This window comes from Pogona vitticeps, chromosome 4 (genome assembly GCF_051106095.1).
Source record: "Pogona vitticeps strain Pit_001003342236 chromosome 4, PviZW2.1, whole genome shotgun sequence".
NCBI lineage: Eukaryota > Metazoa > Chordata > Lepidosauria > Squamata > Agamidae > Pogona > Pogona vitticeps.
Genome location: NC_135786.1, coordinates 193,521,361 through 193,545,412, shown reverse-complemented (window position 1 = coordinate 193,545,412; position 24,052 = coordinate 193,521,361). Strand labels below are relative to the sequence as shown.

The 24,052-nt window shown below is 40.1% G+C and overlaps 1 protein-coding gene across 2 annotated transcripts in view; it reads right to left on the bottom strand.

The window, feature by feature from the left end:
- SNTG1 (syntrophin gamma 1) overlaps nucleotides 1-24,052 on the bottom strand; it is a 290,507-nt gene that overhangs the window by 90,902 nt on the left and 175,553 nt on the right. For both annotated transcript variants that reach the window (XM_072998919.2, XM_078393734.1), the window contains 2 exons: nucleotides 9,407-9,509; nucleotides 6,424-6,506 (listed from right to left, as the gene is read on the bottom strand). In XM_072998919.2, the coding sequence (XP_072855020.1) occupies nucleotides 6,424-6,506; nucleotides 9,407-9,509 (186 nt within the window). The remainder of the gene's footprint in view (nucleotides 1-6,423; nucleotides 6,507-9,406; nucleotides 9,510-24,052) is intronic.

Below are 24,052 nucleotides of genomic sequence, written 5' to 3'. Positions count from 1 at the left end.
AACAAAGACTTTTACGTTACATGGAGTGAGAAATGCCCAATGTTCAATTATTCCAGAAAGGAAGAGGCACTAGTGATCATATTGCCAATGTAGGGTGGCTATTGTACTGTATCAAAAATGTCAGAAGAATATCAGTCTATATTTAGACTATAAACATTATAGACATTATAGACTATAAACATTATAGACATTATAGACATTAGACTATAAAAAAAGCCTTTGATTGTATGTACTTTATGGATTGTTCTAATAGAAATGGACATGACTTGACACTTGATTTGTCCTGAAGCATAGCCTATATTCTAGACAAGATGGTACTGTTAGGACAGCATATGTAGAAATGGAATGGTTTCCCAAAGGCAAAGTGTCAGACAAGGGTGTAGTTTACCTCCCTGTCATTTCAATTTGTGCTGAAAATATATCATACAGAAAGTAAAACTAGATTCAGATAAAGGAGGAGTAAAAATTGGTGGAAGAAACATCAGTTATTCAGGATATGCTGATGACACCATATTCCTAGCAAAAAGCAGCAATGACTTAAAATTACTCTTGGTATAGACGGAATTGGAAAGCGCTAAAGCAGAACTGCAACTGAACATTAAAAAGACAAGAATCATGACAATAAATTGAAATTGTTAAAAATGTTGTATACTTTGTTTCACTCATCAGTTTAGATGGAGATTGCAGCCAAGAAATCAGAAGAAAACTGAGCCTCAGAAGGTCAGCTATGAAGGAACTAGACAGAAGCCTCAAGTGTATGGATATGTCATTGGAGACCAAACTGAATGTAATCTCCGCTATCGTAGTTCCAGTTACAAAGTATGGGTATGACATTCTCGAAGGCTTTCACAGCTGGGATCCATGAAAGGTATTTCACGCTTTGAAATACTCAACTATCCCCCACACTATTTGAAATACAGTACTCAACTATCCCACACACTACACCAGGACACAGAGTTTTAACTCCTGTCCTCTGAAGATGCTGGCCACAGAGACTGGTAAAACGTTAGGAAGAAAAAGCTACAGAACACGGCCGAACAGCCCCAAAAACCTACAACAACAATGGGTGTGAAAGCTTGACAGTGACAAAAGACAACAGGAAAAAAAATTCGTTTGAAACATAGAGTTGGAGGAGAACTTTAAATAATTTTGAAATAATACTAATGGGTAATGATTATAATACCAGTAATGATTGCTAACAAATCAGATTTTTAAAATTTTGAATCTTTTTTTACATAAACAATTATGTTTAACTGTTACGATGTTTTCTATTTACAAAAAAAAATCCTACATGATTGAAACTTTAATTTTAAATGTCTTATGACTCAAAGATTTCATGGAATAGAGGTTGTGAACTCTAATTTTATATTATGCAACAATGCATTCATATAATTTTGAATCACCATCTCAAGCCTGATTGGCTGCAATGAATTACTTCTGGGAAAGACATCCAAAGATTAGGGTGGCCTATACCACCAATTCTGCCTATTTTTCAGAAGCTAAGTAGAGTTGAGACTGGTTGTAGTTGGATGGAAGACTAGCAGAAAATAGAAGGGCATCTAGCAAGAATGAATCCTGCCGGAAACTATGGAGAGCCACTGCCCCTCTTACTTAAGAATACTGGGCTGAGTGAACCATTGGTCTGGTTTTCTAGGATGAAAACGTCGTCTTCCTAACATTTGTGTTTCCAGTTACCACTTGCCAACCTTCGGATGGGGACACCAAAAGCAATTCCTCTGATAATGACCTGAGTGATTACATTAGACATTTCTTTGTGAAAGATGGCAGATTTCTGATTCTACCACCTAAGGGTATGTTGAGTGAGTGGTAACAGAGGGCTAATACACTGCACCGATTTCTGGAGCGGACTGCAGTGTGCTTTCCATGAGGCTTCAATCATGTAATGCAGTGGTCCCCAACCTTGGGCCTCCAGATGTTCTTGGACTTCCACTCCCAGAAATCCTGGCCAGCAGAGGTGGTGGTGAAGGCTTCTGGGAGTTGTAGTTCAAGAACATCTGGAGGCCCACGGTTGGGGACCACTGATGTAATGGATGCTGTGGTTGCAAGCATGCTACAACACTGTTCCAACCAAAGCACTTTTTGTCCTCAGTCACCAATATGAAGGGGCAACAGAAATCCTTTTTAAACGAGAGAAAGTATAAAAGGATTTGTGGCACTTCCTTTATTTTGTGGCACTTCATTTATTTTGACTGAAATGATAGGTAACCATAAAATTTAATGGAAGCTATGCTAGGCTTCTGGTTGTGTAGTATTCCACATTGTTCTAGATGTGTTCCATTGTTTTACATTATGCTAAAATCCCTATCTTCGGATCTAGTAGAAATACTGTCCAAATTTTTGTCAGAAATGTATGTACGAAGCTGCTGACCTTGTGCAGTAAAAGTACAGCTGTTATAAACTGGGGATGCAGAGAACATGACAACTGTGTCCCTCAAACACAGACTGACAGAGATCTGAGGATTGGATGAATTCCTGTTAAAAATAGGGAAGTGGCAAAACTAATAAAAGGGACATGTGCTTAAAATGATGAAGCTGTTGTCTCAGGAACAGAGTCACAAGGGAGACAGAAGGGAACAGTTCTAGTTAATAGCATGAAGGAAAGTTTTTTCTGTATGTTTTTATACTAGAAAGAAACAGAAGAATAAATGTCAAGGGTCATAGATGTTATTATTACAAAAAGAAACCTCATAAGAAGAGTAAATATGATGTCATTCAGGGCATGGTTCCTTGTTGGAAAAAAAACTGATTTTGAATCGGGTTTAGCATGTTTGAAATTTATTTTTAAAATTCTGCATACATGGTACAGAGGAGAATGCAGATTTTTTTGCATAGGAAACGTGTTTTTGTGGTTGGAAAGTGAGGTATTTTGGCTGTGAGAGGATCATTTATTTTAAATCTGTAGTGAGATCAATTTATTTTGAATTGTTTCAGCATATCTGAATGCCTGTGTTGGTGTAAATTGTGTCTGTGGAGTTTGTCAAGTGATGGATGCCAGCATCACAATTTTAGGCTTCAGGGAAAACCTGAAGCCCAATCAGAGACAGAAAGGTTGGGTGAGGGAAAAGCACTCCCTCCTCTGCAAGCCTAAAAGGTGCTGACCGTCTCAATTTCTCTAGTCAATTTCTCTTTGCAGGTCATTAGTGTCCCTTCCCTCTGGCCAATCCCAGATGCCAATTCCCTCCCTCCTTCTCCTTTTCCACCCCTCTGTGTGTGTGTGTGTGTGCGTGTACCAATCTGTTTTAATTTTTTTTCTATCATACTGAACTAGCACTATGACAGACTGCAAGAAGTTAAACATATTTAATTTAAAAAAAAAATACACTAGAGAAGCAGCAGCTAGTGACTCTGAGAGGCAGCCAGTGGGAGGGCAGGCGGGTGCAGGACAAAACCTCAAATGCAACTATTTTATTTTAATCTTAATCTTAGAATTGTAGAGCCAGTAGGGAGCTTGTTGGTAATTGAGTCCAGCCCATGTCAAGGAGGCACAGTGGAGAATTGAACTGCTAGTCTCTGGTCTCCCAGCCAGATGCCTATACCACTAAGCTATTTAAAAGCCCATGTTGCCCCCTTGACCAATATATAACATAGTTTAAAAATTGATTAAAATTTTTCCTAAGAAGCTGCACACACAACTCAAAAACCACGTAACTACCACATGACATTCAAATGAGTTCAAACTCCTCCCCTCAATCTATCTCCCATTTCATTTTCGTAGTGTAACTGCATCTTCAGACTCCTAAATTCTGAGCGACAGCATTTGACAGATGCACTCAGGGGGACAATTGTGTTGCAGTTAAACCTGCTTCTGGTTAAATCCAAAACCAAAAGCAGTGATGACATTTCCCTTTGTTTCCTAGCTACAGGCTGTTCTATTTGTTGTGTTCTGTTTGTTGGGCTGAATAGGGAATGAGAGCTAAGCAGAGGGAATTCAGCCTTTGCCTGCACTGCTCTACTCCTTCTGCAGATTCTCATCCCATATTCTGTTTCTTCCTTTGTTGCCTGAGCATGCCAGAAACATAAACTTTTAAGAATACAGGGAAAAGAATACTCAGAGTTAGCCAGTTGCTCTTCATTTTGATGGAAATGTTGTGCGTCACGAAAGCTTTTCTATGCCAAAAATCTCTGGGGAGGGTGGAGCTACTCTCCAAGGAATTCCTGAAAGGGAGGGAGGGAGAGTAAGCTTTATTTAGTGCTTTATATCTGTTATCACTATTCGTTCAGGTAAAGCAACCAGAAAAGCTGTAAGTAAATGAGCAAATGGGGGCAAAATCTGTTTCCTCTCTGTTAACCTTAGTTCACTTTAGCTTTATTTAAGAGTTATATAATCTGTGGAAAAAGCTCTCACAACAAGGAGGGCACTCGAGTCTTCCCCCACTTCCATCACAAGCAAAGGGGTAAGTCTGAAGAGGGCATCTGCCATCCATCAAGACTCTGCACCTGAGTTGCTGTCTTAATTTTCTAGGCCTCTGACCCATGCAGAGAGCCCACAGAGATAGTAGTCTCTCCCTTCAAATGCATTACCCTCCACATGTTGGCCAGCAGCCAAAGTGATGATGGAAGGGGAGGGCTAGAGCACTCACTTCTTCAAGTGAGCTTTCTCCATAGGTAATAACACAGCTTGTAAACACAGAATCACATCCAATTCTTGTGCAAGGCTCATATACTCTTCCAGCCAATGGATAGGTGAATGAAGAATCCTTCATTTATGAGCAGTGTCATTCAAAAACACTGTTCTGTCACCATAGCGGAAAAGGTCATACATACTGAGGTCTCTATGTCCTTCATTTTTACCAGTTGCCTGCAGTAAAATTTTTCTTTCTCATGATTCTAAAGCAAGGACACAGATAATGTCTGCAAAAATAAAAACCATCACCAAAATAACCCAGGATATGAAACATTTTCTTTTTAACATTTTGGTATCTAGCAGACATGAAGGTTGAAGGAATACAAGTGACTTGGGGAAAAATATCAGTAAAGTATTACTGGCTTGCAGAGGGGAAAACAAAATGTAGAAATGTTCTTGACTGAATTTTTCTAGCCAAGTCTGGAGGCAAAGTACTGTATTACAAAGAAAGAGTGCTGTAACATTTCAGGTATTTCTCTGAGCATCTGTGTCTTTCAGCAACTATAATGTATTGCCAAGTGATGTTCAGGTAATGTATGGGTTTGGGAGGTGGTACCATTCATACAAAATTGTCATAATTTACACAATATTTTCACAATTGTCTTATACAACAAAATATTTTTTTTGTTTCTATGTTGTCTTCTTTTTTAAGCTCCTAGGCTAAATCTGTGTCTGGTAGTGAAACTGGATGATGCAAAATGAAATATAAAAGAAATGTAGCACAAGATCACTCATGCCTTGGCTGAGAGTTTGGGCAGATGAACCTTATAATCCTTCCAACTCTACAATTTCATAATTCTATGTAATTCGGATTGCAAGACAAGACAGTGACAGAATATAGGCCTATTTCTCACCTATTTTGGAACCGATATAAGGTCAAGGATGGAGGAGATATGAATTTAATACATTTACTTCAATGTCTGAAGGATTTAGATACACACACAAACACACACAAGCAGTCAGCTCTAAATCACAAAGGCTCTAGGCCTTAGCATACTCCCAACAGTTTCTTAGAGAAGATACTGTTAGTACTTGGTTTCCACATAGACTGGGAGGGAACCTCTTTATCTCAAATTAAATTTCCATTTTGCATAACTTACTGGAGGAAAAAGGCAACAGAATGAGTCTTATCCATACTGGGAAGGGGTGAAGCCCTACTGAAAAGACCTAAATGTGATGTATCTGAGGCAACAAGCCTGCATTGTTGTTGTGAGTAGCAAGAGATGGAAATTAAATGCACCAGACAGCAGCTTTGGTCCTGCTGCAGCCTCCAACACTGAGCCACTGGAAGAGGCAGGAACAGGAGGAGACTTAAATCAGCAATAAAATGGAAATGGCAAACTGAGCTGTCTTAGATTCCCAATACATTTCAAATGAAGACATGCTGAAGGTCCACAAAAGCTCCTTAAACCTGGCAGGGTTCTTTTGCTTGATTCTCATTTGCACCAACTAAAATGGGTTTAAAATAATGGACTCCTGAGTTTGTGGGACATGGATTCATTGTGTCACTAGGTAAAAGTTATCATTATGTTCCTCTACCTTACACAACCGTTATATAAAAAAAGGTTGCAGTGTACTTTTCTATATTGTATCACATTATACATGCCAGTATATGATAAGCAAAACATAACCCTTTTTCTGAAATGGAGTAACTTTCAGCTTCAACTCAACCAGATGTACAGTGCTGACATGTCCATAGATTGTGCATAGTTCTCAGTCAACTGTCTCATGTGAAATATTTTCCTCATTTTGATAGGTAGAGAAATGTATTTTCTTACCGTATTATTTGGATGGTAATTAAGATGTAAACCACTGTCACACAAAGGTGATGATGTGCCACTGCTTTGATCACTAGGAATGCCTAATCAAAAAAATAAATACATATAAAAATGTATCACAGATTATTGAACTACTAACATTTCACAGTCAGAATTGGCACTTGTTTTGCCATGGTTAGAAGTCGGCTACACAGAGAACAAAACTTGGTTTTTTTTTAATGAATAATTGAGATGCTACATTTTGCTGTGAGATCTACAAGAAGAAAGGTCATGTAAACAACTCCAAAATACTCAGTCAGTTTTCTTATCATTATGATTTCTGAGGGATGTCCCACTGTTAACAAAACACTTTTTATGGGAAATTAATCTCTGTACTGCAAGTCTCTGATACATCATGACAACTGTACCATCAAATACATTGTCCTCATTCAGATTTTATATTATGCTGTAATTTTGTAAAGGTTGGGCACTTTTGGAAGGCCTGAAGGAAAATTTCAGCTCTACATATGGCATCATGCGCTACACCCTGTCAAACATAAGGGGTTCAGTGGCAAACAGAAGTGGGAAAACATCACTTCTCTACATCATATTTCTGTGCTAAAAGAAGGTCTGTAGGTAACCTACTCTAATGTACATCCTACTCTACAGGAAATCCACAAGTCGAGAAAGCTCTTCTCCATTAAAACAAGGTGTGTGTGTTTCCCTGCATGTTTTGTTTTAATATAGACAGGCCTCCCAAGTATAAGCAAAATTGTGCATCCCCAATGACATCAAAATCTGTACAAATGCTTAATTTAAATTAGCATTGCAATCCAAAGATACAGTGGTTGTAGGGGCTTTGGAATGAGGAGAAGCCTCTTGTCAACTGACACAACTCCCCTTATGCCAGAACAAGGGTCATGTGCTGACTAACCTCAACATCCACCAGTACAGCTTTATGTGACTCTTTGAAAACTCTACCAGCCATCTGAGATAGTTAGGATTATGCCCTAGGATCTGTTGGCATTGTTAACATCCCATTCTTTGACACGTAACAAGGCAGATTTGTACAGCAATTAGAACAGTTCATGTTAGCCAAAGGACTGGACTACATTTTTGATTTTGTTTTAATTGTTTTGTAATCAATGCAGCACAAAGACAAATTTCAATCATCACCCATTTTATCTGTGAGCAAATATAATAGATGTTATCACTTTCATTATAAAATAGAAAACATTAAAAAATATATTATTCAGAAATGTTGACTGAGGAGTTGCTAAATATTCTCTGGTCCCTCTGTTGAAAAGCTTCATTAATATTTCCATTGATATTTACCATTAAGCCACTAAGGTACAAAATCAATGTGGTTCCAATGTTAAAGAATTTTCTTTATCTAAATAGTCTTTTGTTTATAAGGGGAACAAAAGTGGGTACTCTGTTTTTGGAATGTGAAAGGAATGAGAAAAGGAGCACTCAAATAAAGGATATTCCTCGTTAGTATATATTTACTGACCACTAAGTAAATCAGCACTATGGGAACAAACAAACACATTCAATCAGTAATTATTTGATGAAATTAAGGCTTGTTAAATTAATTTTAGAAGTATGTTTAGATATGATTATATGTTTAATTTTTTTCTAAATAAAAATTTAGGCAATTAAAACACATATAAAGCCATGCTGTAGCTATCAGAGTGTGCACTAGAGGTGGGCATAAACCTGAAATGTGGTTCATGGTTAGCCGTGAGCTATGAACCATGAAACCTGAACCACTATGAACCAATGGGAAAAACAAAACCGGTTCGTGGTTCGGTTTTCCCTTTGAGTTCAGTGGTTCAGCTACCTGCTCCTATTGTGCCGTTGCCGTTGCTGCTGCACTGCTGCCCCTGCCGTCCTGCCGCTGCCACCATCTTCAGAGACAGCAGAGGAAGAGGAGGAGGAGGCAGGATCAGACAGGGAGGCGACAGGGGCAATGGGAAGGAGATGGTGGGCATTCATTTTGCCAAAACAAAAAGAGGGCCCAAGTGGATAAAAAGTTTGGTACTTTTTTTCAGCAAAATGGGTTGCACAGATCAAACCATGAGCAGAACCACAAAACAGACCATTTCATGTTTTTCCCCAGTTTGTAGTTCAGTTCATGCCCATCTCTAGTGTGCCCTAACACAATCCTACAATTCAGAACTATAATGTAGGATTTATTAAAAATGCAAGAGGAAGACATGATTTTGCTATTTTCCTAATTTTGCTATTTTCCAGTGGGACTAATCAAAGAGAATGGCTAAACTAAAACAAAACACTAATCATGACCAACTGCCTTAATCATCACTCAAGATGATATAGCTGCTAAAGCTGATGTTTCAAATGTGGATGAAAATGTTTTCAAGATGTATACATTCACAGTTATTTGCCAAGAATGAGAAGGCATTGCAATTAAACTTCCCCCACTTCTCTGCCATTAACTATTAAATAAAGGAGGATTTTTTTTAAAAAAAATCACTGGACATATTATTGTTAAGTTTAAAACCTTTAATAGCACTCAACTGACTTCTAAAACGAATATTAAAAATGAATGCTAGCAGTGTACCTGTGACAGGAGAAAGCTCTTATTGAAACTACAATATTTTTAAGGAAAAAAAATATGAAATCAACAGTTCACAAGATCACAATTTTTGTCTATTTTCACTTCACTCAAACTGCCCCTTCTCTACCTCTCCCCCTTGAATTTATTTATTTAACTTACATGCCACCCACTCTACCCAAAGGTCTCTGGGCGGCTTACAACAATTAAAATACAATTAAAAGATAATAAAAAGATAAAACAATTAAAATACAATTAAAATAGATACTCTAAAATGTAAATAAATGTATACACTCTTTATGTAAAACTGGCAAGCAACCACCAATTTACAGATTAAGCACACTTTAAAAAGATTATATGATCTGGCCCCCAAGTTACCTCTGAAAGACTGAGATTTATTCCTTTGAAACAATAATGAATTCTTACATGCACAATCTTCATTAAGAGGCAGTTTGAGAAATGCAGGAGCTCTTTTAAGGAAGGACACAGTCAGGGTCACCTCTTCCCCAGCATTCCGAAGAACTTGGACCTGAGGATTAAATAAAATGAGTAGTTGTAACAAGAGTAGATGTGCAAACTCAATGCTTCATTACTAATCTCTCAGATGCTCACTGCACAAATATTAAAATAAAAGAACAATTACAGCAAATTTGTTGGTTTGGGAAGATATTTTATTCTTTCCTCACCAGATCTCAATTATTTTGAGTCATGTGTTTAAAATCCATTTTCAAACACATGACGGATTTCAACTAGAAGTCTGGGAAGAAGGGACAGTGGTCTTCGGAGCTAGCAAACTCAGCCTATAGCACCTAACACTGTGATCGGAACACTGTGGGAATGTGTGGGTTCACTCCTTTTGACAGTGATCACATGACATAATAACTGGAGTGAACCAAATTATCTCTAGAGTATTTCTACCCACACCTTTCTGGTCCCTGACAGGAGCTTCTGCTTTCTCGATGCAGGTAGGATCATTTCGATTGTGAGTGGACCAAAAATGAGCATTTTTCTAATATGCCAATACTGTGAAGTGACTTAAGAAAAGAGGCAATTCACGATTTTGGTAAATTTATCCCTTTCTCAGTTTTTTTATTTTTTAAAAAAAGCGTGTGTTTGGGCAGCAAATATGGGTTGCATCATTTTAAAAACCTAAGAGATGAATAAGTAAGCAAATGTGTATTGAGGAAGTACAGGACAGCCTGTCAAAATACACATTTGCCTTCATAACCCACATGAGCTTTCTAATAGTCCTTCAGGCTTTAAAACCGATGTTGCCAATATCTGTTGCCCTAATACACACTTAGCTTTCCTTTCACTCCTTCAGCCCCTCCATGGAGCTGAGGAAGTGATTAATATGCCAGTGTAATGAAGGGGCTCTCTTCTGAAGGGATATATGTTATTTGGATAAAAGGATTGCACAAATCCTAGCGACCTTATTTACCTTGTCCCAGCCCACTCCAATTGCCACATGTAGACAAGTCCTTAGTTCCCTAGAAATCAACAGCTAGCTAGACACTTGAATTAACTGTCCCAGGTGAACTGAACACAGTAACCTTAGTGCTAAACAGGAAGGTTTTGGACAAAACCATTTTTCCTCAAGCCATAAAAAAAACCTCATTGTGATTTGCACTAACTGTCAACCCATCCACGCCCCCGGCCTCCAAGCAAGAAGTAGATCATATTGTTTGGTAGTCAGAATAGAGATATACTGTGGGGGAAAAAATACAATGTGTCTGTGGGCGGTAGTACTTTTGAGTCCTTTGATAGAAAAAGGATACATTGCCACGGCTCCTCATGTTACATCAAGAACCTTCATTCTCACCAGTTCACAATTTAAAAGCCATGTTTCCCCCCCCCACCCCCACTGGTACCTGAATTATCCAGAGTTCCTTGATTCAGGTTATCAAAAACATTCTCACTAGGTATGAAAGCCAGAGAATCCATCAAAAAATGAATTGCCTGCCCCTGAGCAACTCTCCCAGAGACAGGCAAATGTTTCACAGTAATTTGACATAGTGCGACTCATGTAGACTTTGCTGAACAATCCTTTCTGAAAGTGGGACATGTTTGATCTCAGGAAATATCAAAGACAATGTCACTTGGAAGGTTGTAGAGAGTAGAACGCCACTCACAGACGAATGTACACAAAGAACTGAGATATCCAAAAAAGAGCAGATACAGACAGCACAAACAGATTATGATTAGAAGGAATTCCTTAACTGCTTATAGTGCAAAGCAGAAGCTCCCCTCCCCTCACACCATGTCTAAAGTAGCTTGTTTGATAATTGATTGGTCTTCAGGACTCAAGCACAGGATTCATTTGAAGTCTGATTTTTCAAATACCAATCAATAGTGGCCCTCCAATGTTAAAGTGCTATCAGCTGAAATCATAAATTATCGATGCCACCTCTTTCTGCCCTAATAGAAGGTTTCTGCCTTCCAACCATAACAAGCATGGAATGTTAAAATAACTTTATACCATCAAAGCATTCAGAACACATCTGATTTTGTCTGATTTCAGGAACAAATCTTTTTTAGTATTCGGATGGGAAATGACCATAGAATACCAGGTGCCTCCAGAATGGGCTAAGAAAAGTCTTGTGTGAAATCCTGGAGAACAACTGCCAGTCAGAATTGGGAATGTTAGGTATAAGGTATAAGAGTATAAGACAGCTTCCCCATATTTCTAACTTTGGTGCAATCAGGGTTGATTAGAAAGAACTTTCTCACCTTTTCCGGGTTTTTCCTTTCTGAACCTCCCCTCCCCCCCTCCCCGCCCACCACTGCCTGTAATAATCTCTTTCTCGTGGCAGCTGTGATATCCCTCTAAGAGGGGCAATTCACACAGAGAAAAAGACAAAAGCAACAGGTTTGACTCCTGAGACCCCTTCCGCCAGTACATTTCAGGAAGAACACGAGCATAAATTGCAAAACTGTTTAAATAACTATATAAAGCAAGTACAAACGAAGAGAAACCTTCAAAGTGAGAAGGCCTAGACTATGCTATCGTCAGTGGGCTGCTAAAGGAATAAAAATGACAGCACTTTATCTCCCAAAGTACCTTCTCTTTATACATCAGACGTTTTCCATCTTAATTTCCCCAGAGATCATGTTTCAGAGAACATTCATCTGAGCCCTCGTACACACAAGTTAAAATTCATGCTGCTAATACCTTTGTCGTCTTAAGTCAGTTTAGAATTCACATATTGCTTTTCATTTAGAATTGAATAACTGTCCTTATCATACACCAATGCATGTATTCAGTCTTCATAAAAAGTACAAAATGCCTTATATGTCTTTGCCGTTACATACCTCAACTGCTTCTATGGAAAGGAAAAGCACACCATTGGACCCCTGGGGTACAATACTGTCTATTTAAGAATATGGTTCCCAGAATCCCTTTAGACTGTTATGCTTTATATCACTTAGGTTCCCCTTGACATTTAGCCCAGTCGTGTCCGACTATAGGGTGGGGTGCTCATCACCGTCTCCAAGCCATAGAGCCAGCATTTGTCCGTAGACAGTTTCTATGGCCACGTGGACAGCGCAACTAGACAAGGAATGCTGTTACCTTCCCACCGAGGTGGTACCTATTTATCTACTCACATTTTTACATGCTTTCAAACTGCTAGGTTGGCAGGAGCTGGGACAAGCGATGGGAGCTCACTCCATCACGTGGATTCGATCTTACGACTGCTTTTGACCTTGCAGCACAGAAGCTTCAATGGTTTAACCTGCAGCCACCACATCCCTTTATATCACTTAGCAAGTTATTAATAAATTCAACCCTTTGCAGTTTCTCTTTGCCATCTGGATTAACCATTGCCCACATCCTTTGTTCTCAAACATCTCTATCAAAACTAAACATACAAAGAGGAGCTAGTCCCTCCCAAGATTACCATTGCTTTATTCCTGTGAAGATTAACTGATTTGAAGTGAGAGTCTCACATGCATGTGAAGGCCCTTCATGTAAACCTCTTCCCTGACCTTCCATAGATCTGATCATCGGGAGAGCCTCCACATGTACACAAAGTTCTCCTTTTCTGATGTACAATGTTTCACATGATCAAGGTGTGTATGGAAGAGGTAGGACTAGCACACTGCTTTCCTTGTGTGTTTAATTAAGCTCTTCTAAAAATGCCTTATCAAAATGACCCAAAGGCCTAAGTGAAAAGGTATGTCTTAAGTAACAGATAGAACTCATTCACTGGAAATGCATCATCACTCCCAGAATTAGAGTTTGCAGTGCAGGCACCATAACCAAGAAGTCATCTGTTCACCTCTGTGCTGCCTAGGCACTGACCAGTTGAGGATCACAACTCTGGTCATTTCAAGGCCGACTGATGGAATACACTTCACCTCACCTTTATGAAAATGAGGGAACACACTGAAACTGTTTTATGCTGCATACCCCTTCAGGTCTAAATATTCCAGTGACAAACAGGTATGTATAGTGAGAAGAACTCCAGTCAGTACTTGGGTCCCAGGTCACTCAGAGCTTTATAAGTCAATCTCTACACCTTGAGGTATAGTTGAAAGTGAAGAGACAGACTGCACAGATTGCAGAGAGTAGCTATCATTTGACTCTTGATTTGCATGCCACTCTGCAGCATTCTGCACAAACCTAAGCCCCTAAATCACTTTCCAGTGCTACTTCTTCAGGGCAAAGGCAATGGTGCTTTGCTGCATCCAGAATCTAGGAACAGCTGAGACCACCAGGGAATCTCTTGGTTTTCACAGGATTCCATCTCCGTTTTAAAACTCTGAAAGCTGCTCCAAATTAAAGTTCAATATAACCTTTGACCAACATGAAGCATTTATTTTGGAATAAGAATCTGTACCTATTATCAAATGGAAAGTAAACTACAGTTTGTCCAACCTTAAAGGCCAAGATTTTAATTTTGCCCCATGCCCCCTCAGCTTAGAGATCACAGATTTACTTCAAGTGAGCAGTCTCAGAATGTACATGTATGTACTCAAAGCTAAGGCTACAGTAGAGAAAGCAGTGACTGAACTAAATGCCCTTTGCTCAACACGCCATTACTGTAACAATGCTATAGAGCTTGCCAGAGACAGATCCTTCAAGAAACTGCTTCATATTTTAAATACATTGAGCACTGATATACTACATATGTATTTTAGTATTTAAATTTCAATAGATAATAGACCTGTGTTTATTGATTTAAACCTGTTATTGAAATGCAGGTAGAGGAACTCCAGAGAAAGATAGGAATGCATACAAACAAAAATAAAAGCTTTGTGAAATAAAAGACTGGAAATGCTTGTGTAGCCTCTTCATGCTTTCCTCTAAGTATCGCTTGACACCATTAATAAATGTCAGCCAAGGAAGCACCACTCTAATCAGGCAATGTAACTTTATTTGTATTCCAGTGTCATCCACCATAACTCACAGCTCTGTACTGCTGCAGACTCTGCACAGAGCTTTCCATATTCCTAAATGTTGCAATAACAACTCCTTAAAATATTTGAAGAAATGACTGAAGGGGAAAAAAAACCCTTAGGAACAGAATACTCCAATTTTAAACATGTGCTGCAAGAGGCTATGTGTTGTACTGTAGCTCCTTAGCAGCAGGTTTGGCTATGTTTGTGCTGAGCAGCAAAAAGGCAATGTGGAATGTTGTTCAAAAAGCTGCTTCTTCCTTAAGAATATTAAGCACAATGACTGTATTCTATGAAATTCCAAAGGAGGAAAGAAAAAGTTTGGGACATTTAAAAAAACAGTTAAAATAAATTATTCTTTTATTTTAGAGTTTACTCAAACTGTACTCAACTTGCAAATACAGACAAATTAAGACATAAAGATATATCTTAGGTAAAGGTATTTATTTATTTATTTATTTATTTGATTTATATCCCGCCCATCTGGTAAATCGGTACCACTCTGAGCGGCTAACACAGAAAAGTATACAATTATAATAACATAAATCCAAAATATCGATTAACAGAACATAATAAAATCATAAATAATAAATAGAAAAGGAAGAGAAAAATAATTTAAATTAACTTAGATGCTGGCAGGAGGGAAGGCCTTGACATAAAGCCATGTTTTTAATTGAGTTTTGAATGTACCCAGCGAAGGGGCCGCGCGAATCTCAGGAGGGAGATTGTTCCAAAGGCGAGGAGCCACCGCCGAGAAGGCCCGGTTTCTTGTCTTCTCCCTCCGGGCCTCCCTCGGCGTCAGGCTCCTCAGCCTCACCTCCTGGCTCGCGCGTGTGGTTCGGGTAGAACTTGGCGGGTGAAGACATTTCGCCAAGTATCGAGGACCCAAGCCGTTTAGGGCCTTATAAGTGAGCATTAGAACTTTGAAGTCGATACGGAAACGAATGGGCAGCCAATGTAGTCTAGCCAGGATGGGAGAGATGTGATGATACTTTCTCCCTCCGGTGAGGAGTCTGGCTGCTGCATTCTGCACCATCTGAAGTTTCCGTGTCAGCCTCAAAGGTAGCCCCACGTAGAGCGCGTTGCAGTGATCTAATCTTGAGATTACGAGTGCGTGTACTAAGGTAGTGAGGGCCCCCGTTCGAGATAGGGCCGCAGCTGGGCAATTTGCCAGAGGTGGAAGTAGGCGGAGCGGACGACCGACGTCACCTGTGTTTCCATGGTGAGCGTCGGGTCCAAATGTATGCCCAAGCTGCAGACCCCGCTCGCCGGGGCCAAGATCGCCCCCCCAAAAGAGAGAGGGCCAACCAGGCCACCAGCTACGGGGGGCCCCACCCTCAGGACTTCCATCTTGTCCGGGTTCAGCCGCAGGCCGTTTTCCTGCATCCATTCCAGTATAGTCTCCAGGCAGCGCTGAAGGGTCAGGACGGCATCACCTGCAGTTGGTAAAAAGGAGATGTAGAGCTGGGTGTCATCAGCATACTGATGACACATCGCTCCACACCCCCTGATGACCCCCGCTAGCGGCCTCATATAGATGTTAAATAGCATTGGGGAGATAATCGATCCCTGCGGAACCCCACAGTTGGAGCTCCACGGGGCCGAGACATTCTCCCCAAGCTGAACTCTCTGGGGATGGTCCTCCAAGAAGGAGCGGAGCCAGGCTAACACCAGGCCACCAATTCCCAGCTCAGAGAGCCTCCCCAGGAGGATACCATGGTCGACGGTATCAAAGGCCACCGAAATATCAAGGAGGACCAACAGAGACATTTTGCCCCTGTCGGCCTCCCTCAGCAGGTCATCATACAGGGCGACCAATGCCATCTCTGTCCCGTGGCACGGCCTGAAGCCCGACTGGAACGGATCCAGTGCATCTGATTCATCCAAGAGTGCCTGAAGCTGGTCTGCCACCACCCTCTCCACCACTTTGCTCATGAAAGAAATATTGGTGACGGGCCTGTAATTGCCAATTTCGTCCGCCGCCAAACTAGGTTTCTTTCGTATGGGCCTAATGAGTGTCTCCTTGAGGTCAGATGGGAATCTGCCCTCAAGGAAAGACCCATTTATTATTGCTGTGGCCCATTCAGTTGTTTTCGGCCTGGCTGCTTTGATTAGCCAGGCCGGGCAAGGGTCCAAGGAGGAGGTGGTGGCCCGACAGCGGTCAAGCACTCTGGTCACAGAATCAGGCGTTACTGGCTGAAAAGAATAGAAAATAACCGGGCAAGACGGAGCGCTGGACATCTCAGCTCGATTCACTGTATTCAAAAAGGGAGAGAGCTCCCGGCGGATGGCCTCCACTTTAGATTTTAAAAATGCCACAAATTGGTCCAGTGAAAAACTAGGGGGAGGCCCATCTCCCGGGCCAACTCCGGATAGGTCGCGCACTATACAGAAAAGTTCCGCCTGCTGGTTGGATGCTTCACTTATCTGGTTAGCGAAGAATGATCTACTGGCAGCCTTCACCTTATTCAGGTAAAGGTTAGTTGCAACCTTAACGGCTATCCAGTTATTATCCGTCGGATTCTTCCTCCATCTACGCTCTAGCCTTCTCCTTATTCGCTTCATTGCCCGGAGCTCCTGGTTGAACCAGGGCACCGGACGAGTTCTGTGCTGGAGAGGGCGTTTGGGCACGATCATGTCCACTGCCCGATGGCAGCAGTGGACCAGCTGTCCACCAGGGCGTCGACAGGAGTGCTAGCCAGGTCAGCGGTAATCCCTCTCATGGCATCCTGGAAACCAGTCGGATCCAGTAGTCTTTGAGGGCGGGCCATAGCAATAGGCCCCTGCTCCCTGCGTGGGGGGAGAGCCACTGCGAGGTTACACTTAATCAGGTGGTGATCTGACCATGACAAGGGGACTGACACCAGGTCCGTCACCATCAGACCACTCTCGCCCCAATTGGAGGAAAAGACCAGGTCCAGTGTGTGACCACCCACGTGGGTGGGGCCGTTGACATGTTGGGACATGCTCAAGGAAGCCATGGTTTCCAAGAACTCAAAAGCTGGCCCAGTAACCTCTGCCTCCGCATGCACGTTGAAATCACTCAAGACCAAAAGCCTCAGGGATCCCAACAATGCTGCGGAGACGAAGTCAGCCAGCTCCGGAAGGGAAGTGGCTGGGCCGCGGGGAGTGCGGTAGCCCAGCAAAATCCCAATTCCATCCCTGGCCCCAATCGACACGTGGAGGGCCTCTAGACCCGGCCTTACCGCTGAGGAGCGCCTGGTAACCTCCAAGGTGGATTTATAGATAATGGCTACTCCCCCCTGCCCTTTGACAATTTTTGTCCAGTCATGTTTGACTCTAGGGGGTGGTGCTCATCCCTGTTTCCAAGCCATAGAGCCAGTGTTTGTCCGAAGACAATCTTCCGTGGTCACATGGCCAGTGCGACTTAGACATGGAACGCTGTTACCTTCCCACTAAGGTTGCATTTACATGCTTTTGAACTGCTAGGTTGGCAGGACCTGGGACAAGCGATGGGTGCTCACTCCGTCATGTGGACTCGATCTTACAGCTGAAGATCTACAGACTTTACAGCACAGAGGCTTCTGCGGTTTAACCCGCAGCGCCACCACGTCCCTCAAAGATATATATTAAGTACACGCAAATGAAACATGCAGCAACTCTTTTTGTTAACAACATCCAAGATAAAAATCTTCAAATTTCATTGCTTTCAAAAGCTCATTCTCATCTAAAAGTGAATGAGGATAGCCATTTCTGTGCTATGGATAACCCACAGCAGTTCGTCATGTGGTTCAACTGTGAAAAACAGCAAAACCATTCTCTATTTGTTTTGCAAATGGTAAGATAGCTTCTGAAGACAATGCTGACTTTCAGCACTGTCAACCAACTTTCCCATTTCTTGGGCAATGGTCATTTCTGCCACAGATTTCTGATCTTAATACATACATGAGACAAACGGAAGCTCACGTGTAAATGCATCTTTGAAATCTGCCACATGTCTATTCACATCGTTGCCCTCGTGACTATTTCATCATCAGATATAGTCCTAGCTACACAGACATTGCCATTCTCATTCTCTGTGGTCTATGTTACTCTTTATCTGCCCATCTTATGTTTATGCACATCGGGACAGAAAGACAGAGGGCAGAACCTGCCTCCGTCCCTCAACATTTTCCATGCCACCTGCATGTTAAAAGACAGAGACATCCCTATTACTTGTACTATATGAAATCTCTTGGTAGATGGATAATCTTAAATTCATTTCCAATGGCCTCAGATGTGCAATGTGAAGAGAAAGACCACATACAAATCCATGACACGATACAAATCATGCCTCTGCGAGATGTATTTACAGTATCAGAATATTAATAAAATGAACATTTGTCTTTTGGAAAATGCTCTTCCAACTCACATCAACACTATTTCAAACAGAACTCATGCATCATAATTTGTGCCTTTCCCTTATGGACAAGGAAACATATCAAAGCCCACTAGTTCATACAACCAAAGCCAATAATGGCTTTGGGATTTAGTGCAGTAAAAGAGTTGCCTGAGCACTCCTCAGCCTCTGCAGGCTAACAGTACTTTTGAGCCAAGTACTCCATGTTGATGAGTGTAAAAACTTCTGTTATTTATACACATTTTCCTCCAATTTTCATTTGTTTATTTATATGGACAGAAGAATTCAATTTACAGATGAAGCCGCCTAGAGTGGGCAAATAGTCCAGATAGGCGGGGTAAAAAAATCAAATAAATAAATAAATAAATAAATAAATAAATAAATAAATAAATAAATAAATAAATAAATAAATAAATAAATAAATAAATAAATAAATAAATATTTGTATGGTGGCAAAAAAGAAAGCACATCTGAATAATTTCACCTCTATTAAAAGTATACTATTCAAAGTACATTCACCAGTTCAGGCCTCTATGAAACTGAACTTATATTAGCCACCTTTTGCTTTCAACTAGTCTGTACATCTGCTTTGAATGCTGCTTTTATAATCCAGCCTTAGTAGAACTGTCACTTGCAGGAGTAGAACTAGCAGCTAAATTTTTCCATCTATTGTCATATAAACCAAGAGATTATGTTCTCTCTTTTTTTTCTAGTACAAGAATCAGAAGGTTTTGTAGAATTTCCACTTTTAATTGTGCATGATAATGTGGTCAAGGTGCATAATGAGAGAAGGGGAAGCCCCTGTAAACTGGATCTTCATTTTTTAGAGAGAACATTTTCAGGTGAAGATTATGAATACAATGCCAAGATCAAACAATTGAGACTGAGCTATTAATCTTTTTTTTTTTCATTGATGTAATGCACCATTCAAAATCAGCGGCTACCTGCTATAAAACCTGAAACATATTTCAATCTTTCATATCTCCAAGAGAATATTAAATTCTTTTATTTTGGCCACTGGCTCTGGATTTTATGGAAGAGATTCAAAAGACTACATAGGCTCACACAATGATCTCGATGCTAGGTCTAGCTGTGGCATTTCTTTGATTCCACCATTGGTCTGGGCAGAACAGTTATTGGTTATGAAGCCCCCTTCAGGCTTCTAGAATGAGTTTCCTACTTCTCTGGGTCCTGACCTAGGGCATTTCTCAAATTTATTTCTTTTATTCAGTTATACTTGTAAAGCACTCTGAAAAACAATTTACAAATTGAGTTTTGCACACTCAAAATCTTTTCAGCAACAAAATGGATACAAACAAAATCTTTTCAGAACTTGAATGAGCTCTTTATAGGCTCCCACCCCCACCAGCACCAGCTTAGCTCTCGAGAACCTTGACAGTGCCATAACACAAAATCCTTTGACAAATCTGTTTTTGAAGTAATGCTTTTGATCAATACTTGCAGCTAACTCAGCTTAGTATGTAGGCAGCTCTGCCTCCAATCTCTGTTGAGAAAGATATTTCTGTACTGCAGTGAATGCCTTCACTGGCAAAATTATTCTGTCACCTGCAAACCATGTGAAAATGTGCTTTCCTGCCTACTTTAGCCCATCCACATAATGATAGCCTTTCATACACAGATGAATAATTGCCCTACATCTGCCATGCATAGATTGTAAAAGTTTTGGAAGTAGTTTTCCCTTTCTCACACACACTTTTGTTTGGGGGTGGGATCAGCTGTGTGAACAATTCAGCAATACATGGAATCACAAACACATTTTACTCCCATTTCTTTGATAAAACTTTGAAACCCTATTCAATTTCAGGGATGTTGCCGAGTATTTGTGTCTAAGTCTAAAATCTGAGCCTTTGGTACCAAGTCCCACGTGCTGAGCCCAAGTATGAGACCCTATTAAAAACAAGCTTTTTCCTTCAGAAGAAGGAGGAGATCGGTAGGTTCCAAGTCACGAGTCAAGTCCACGTCATGGGGGGGGGGGGAACCCTCAGTGAGTCGAATCACCAGTACAACTTAAGTCGAACCTGACAGCAAGTCCTCATCCTTGCTGAATTGTAACCTAACACATATTAATCATCTAGACAATACAAACTAAAGTTAAGCCCCTGCCAGGCTATATGTTGCCCATGAATTTAGAATTCCTTTCTTCGTCTGCAAAAGAGAGTTTGGGAACTGACAGCTTCTGGACTGATGAGTCTCAAAGAGCCTCCAAATCCAGTCCACAGTATCTTTTCTAGAGCATCTTGTTTCTTTTCTCCCACTCTTAATCCTTCTCCTTTATTGCAACCATCACACTGTTTACTTCAACACTTATTTAAAAGTGGGCAAAGATCTTTACATGGGTTGTTGTTTTAGCTTTTGGGAAGGGTAGGGAGCTTCCTATAATCAGCCACAGCAGCACAGGTCTCTCCAGTACTATGTCTCAACTGCCAGGACCTTCTGGATCCTAACAACTGCAGCCACCTCAAAGCCTGCACTGAAAAGTTCCTATGACAGCTCCTTTCACTACCTCAGCCAAGCAGTCTGTGCAGGAGAGCTCTCCTAAAACTTCTAACTATTACTGTCACTCAATGTTTTACTTACCTGGGAGTGGAATGAAAGGGCAGAAGACCCCATTTACATCTACCACATTCCAGTGGACTAAAACTGGAAATTACAGAAACAGAAAGGTGAACTGACAGACACAAAAGTCTTCTTAAAAGCCCAGTTCCTTTTATGTTTCTTTAAAGGATAGAATGGTGTTTGGGAAAGGTGTTAATTTGGGGAATATATTAGCTGAAGGCAGTGAATTTTGGTACTCACTGTATTTATTATTTATTCAATTCATTTGATTTTTATCCTACCATTCATCCCTAGTGCGGTCCCAAGAAGGCATACAAAAAATTAGTTAAAGCGAATCAGTTAAGAGGAAAAACTATAATATATACATATTTAAAACGTGACTTAAAATTATTCTTATCAAATGACCTCCCCATCTCAATTGCCTCCTAGTTCCCTAAAAGCATCTCTAAGGAGCTATGTTTTCACCTGCCAATGGAAGAAAAGGAGGGAAGGAGCCAACCACATTTCCCATGAGACAGAGTGCCATAATTATATAAATGGGACAAAAAACAAAATAAATAGGATCAGCCGTTGGAAAGAAAGGGTTCTCCAGTTCTGCCACAAAATTAAAACAAATGGAAAACCATTTAAAAGGATATACAAACCTGACTACAATTCATATACAGAAAAACATTTATGCACTTCAGATTTTATACTACAACAGCAGCAGCTGTGTATAAATTTGAATATCTGAAATTACCGCAATCAGCTCTTACTTGATCTGGTACTTCTTAGCAACAATTCTGGCTTCTGTCTTTTTCTCTCTCACACACACATGCATTGCATCTGAACCGAACTTAAAAATTTGCCCCTTGAAATATTTACTCATAGGAAAACAATAGCAATCTGCTTCCCACTTTCCTCCAAATGACTGAAGGTAAGGAAAAGGTCATCGTAAGTCAGAAATAACTTAGTGGTACGTAAATAAATAATTCACATTTTTCAGAATGTTCACTGGTGAGCATGATATCTCCCAATCAATGGAAATAATGTTTTTTCACTATTATCTTTAACTTTCTCCCACTGCAGCTTTTACTTTACTTGCATTTCAGATTCTTAAGCTAGGCCATTATCCTGAAGGAAACCACAACTAGTAGAAGCTAATTAGCATTTAAGGTACAGTCTGTACTGCAAGCAAAGCATTATGGAAGGAAGTGTCCGAGAGATTATTTTTCACTTGAATAAGAATCTGCAGTGTCAACAACCAAAGAACATTCACTGCGATATTTAAAATGTCATTGTGTAGCGATGCAAGCATCATCAACACACATGATCCCACAATAGATGAAATGCATTATCTTGAGATACAGAAAAAGCTGAAATCCCAGATTATCTTTTTGGAGCTTTACAACTGATAAATCTTCAAGTTATAAAGACAGCAAATCCCTAAAATACACACAAATGCTGTTAACATTTCAACTCCAGATTCACATCTTTTCTGATCCCAAAACACTACCTGAATGAATACCAACCAATTTTTTTTCACGGGAAAATACAATTTATGAAACTGAGAACACGTGGCTTTCATAATCTTTTGTGACCTTGTATGGTTTTAACTGACCAGTGACATATATTTGACATTTCTATGGTCTGAATTGTTTGACAACTGAGGACCCTTTTCACCATGGAAATGTCAACCAACTATATCTCAGACAATCTACAGGGAATTACAAAATAATCATTCTTTAGATGCTTCACAACTAAAATGTAATACTTACACACTACAAAGTTGCACAACAGGATTTCAGCCTTTGAATCAAAACATGAGTTTACAATGTAACTTTTTGTATATATCCAGTTTCTGAGGGTGGATTCATCCCCTACTGTACTTCCCCACTGGTCTAAGTTCTGTGAGCCCCAATTTAAACTTTTAATAATATCACAAGTGGTGTAATATTTGGGTGATCTATTGATCTCCACGTAAGTTTCTGCCATGAAGAAAATGGCTGAGAAGCCACCTATTAAAAAGTAGATATACTAAATCATCAGCAGTACATTATTAACACTAACAGATAATAGGCAAAGGATGTTCTTATTTGGAAAAATAAAACAGACATGCAACTCTATGGAAATAGTATCTCAGAGTTAAAGGCTATGTAGCATTGGAAAACACACAGGTTCTGTTTTCTTTTCTTCGCTATTTAGAGACAAAAGTTGCCCCAGAATCTTATTACAAAATTATGTCAGTATAACTCCAATATTGTAAATTTCACTGACAAATTGTCGCCCACTGAGAAATGGTTGCTTTTTTTCTAGTTGCACGCAAGATCATGCAACTTCTATATGACCAAAATACAAAACAAAAATCCCAGAACCCCAGCCAAGCACTGACTTCCTAACTGTTTGCAATTTACTGCCGAAAATTCACATCTTCAGAGTTATGGTCCCCCCCCCACAACAGTTGTGTAAGTGGATGAGGGTTTGAAGCACTGACCTAGGGGGGAAAACACTCCAAATAATTTTATATGGAACAGTTAAAAAATAAATAAATTTATAATTTCAGCTATAGTAGGAGGAACTGCTCCTTAAACAGGAGAAACTGCTAAAGAACAAATTATTCTTCATTTTTATTTTTTAGCTTTCCATAGTTCTTCGCTGATACTGCTCCTGGCTAAAAATCCTGATTTCACTGATTTCTTCAAATTGCAGCTGCATTTTTTCTTGTCCTTTGACATGTAATCGTTTGTGAGAGCTTG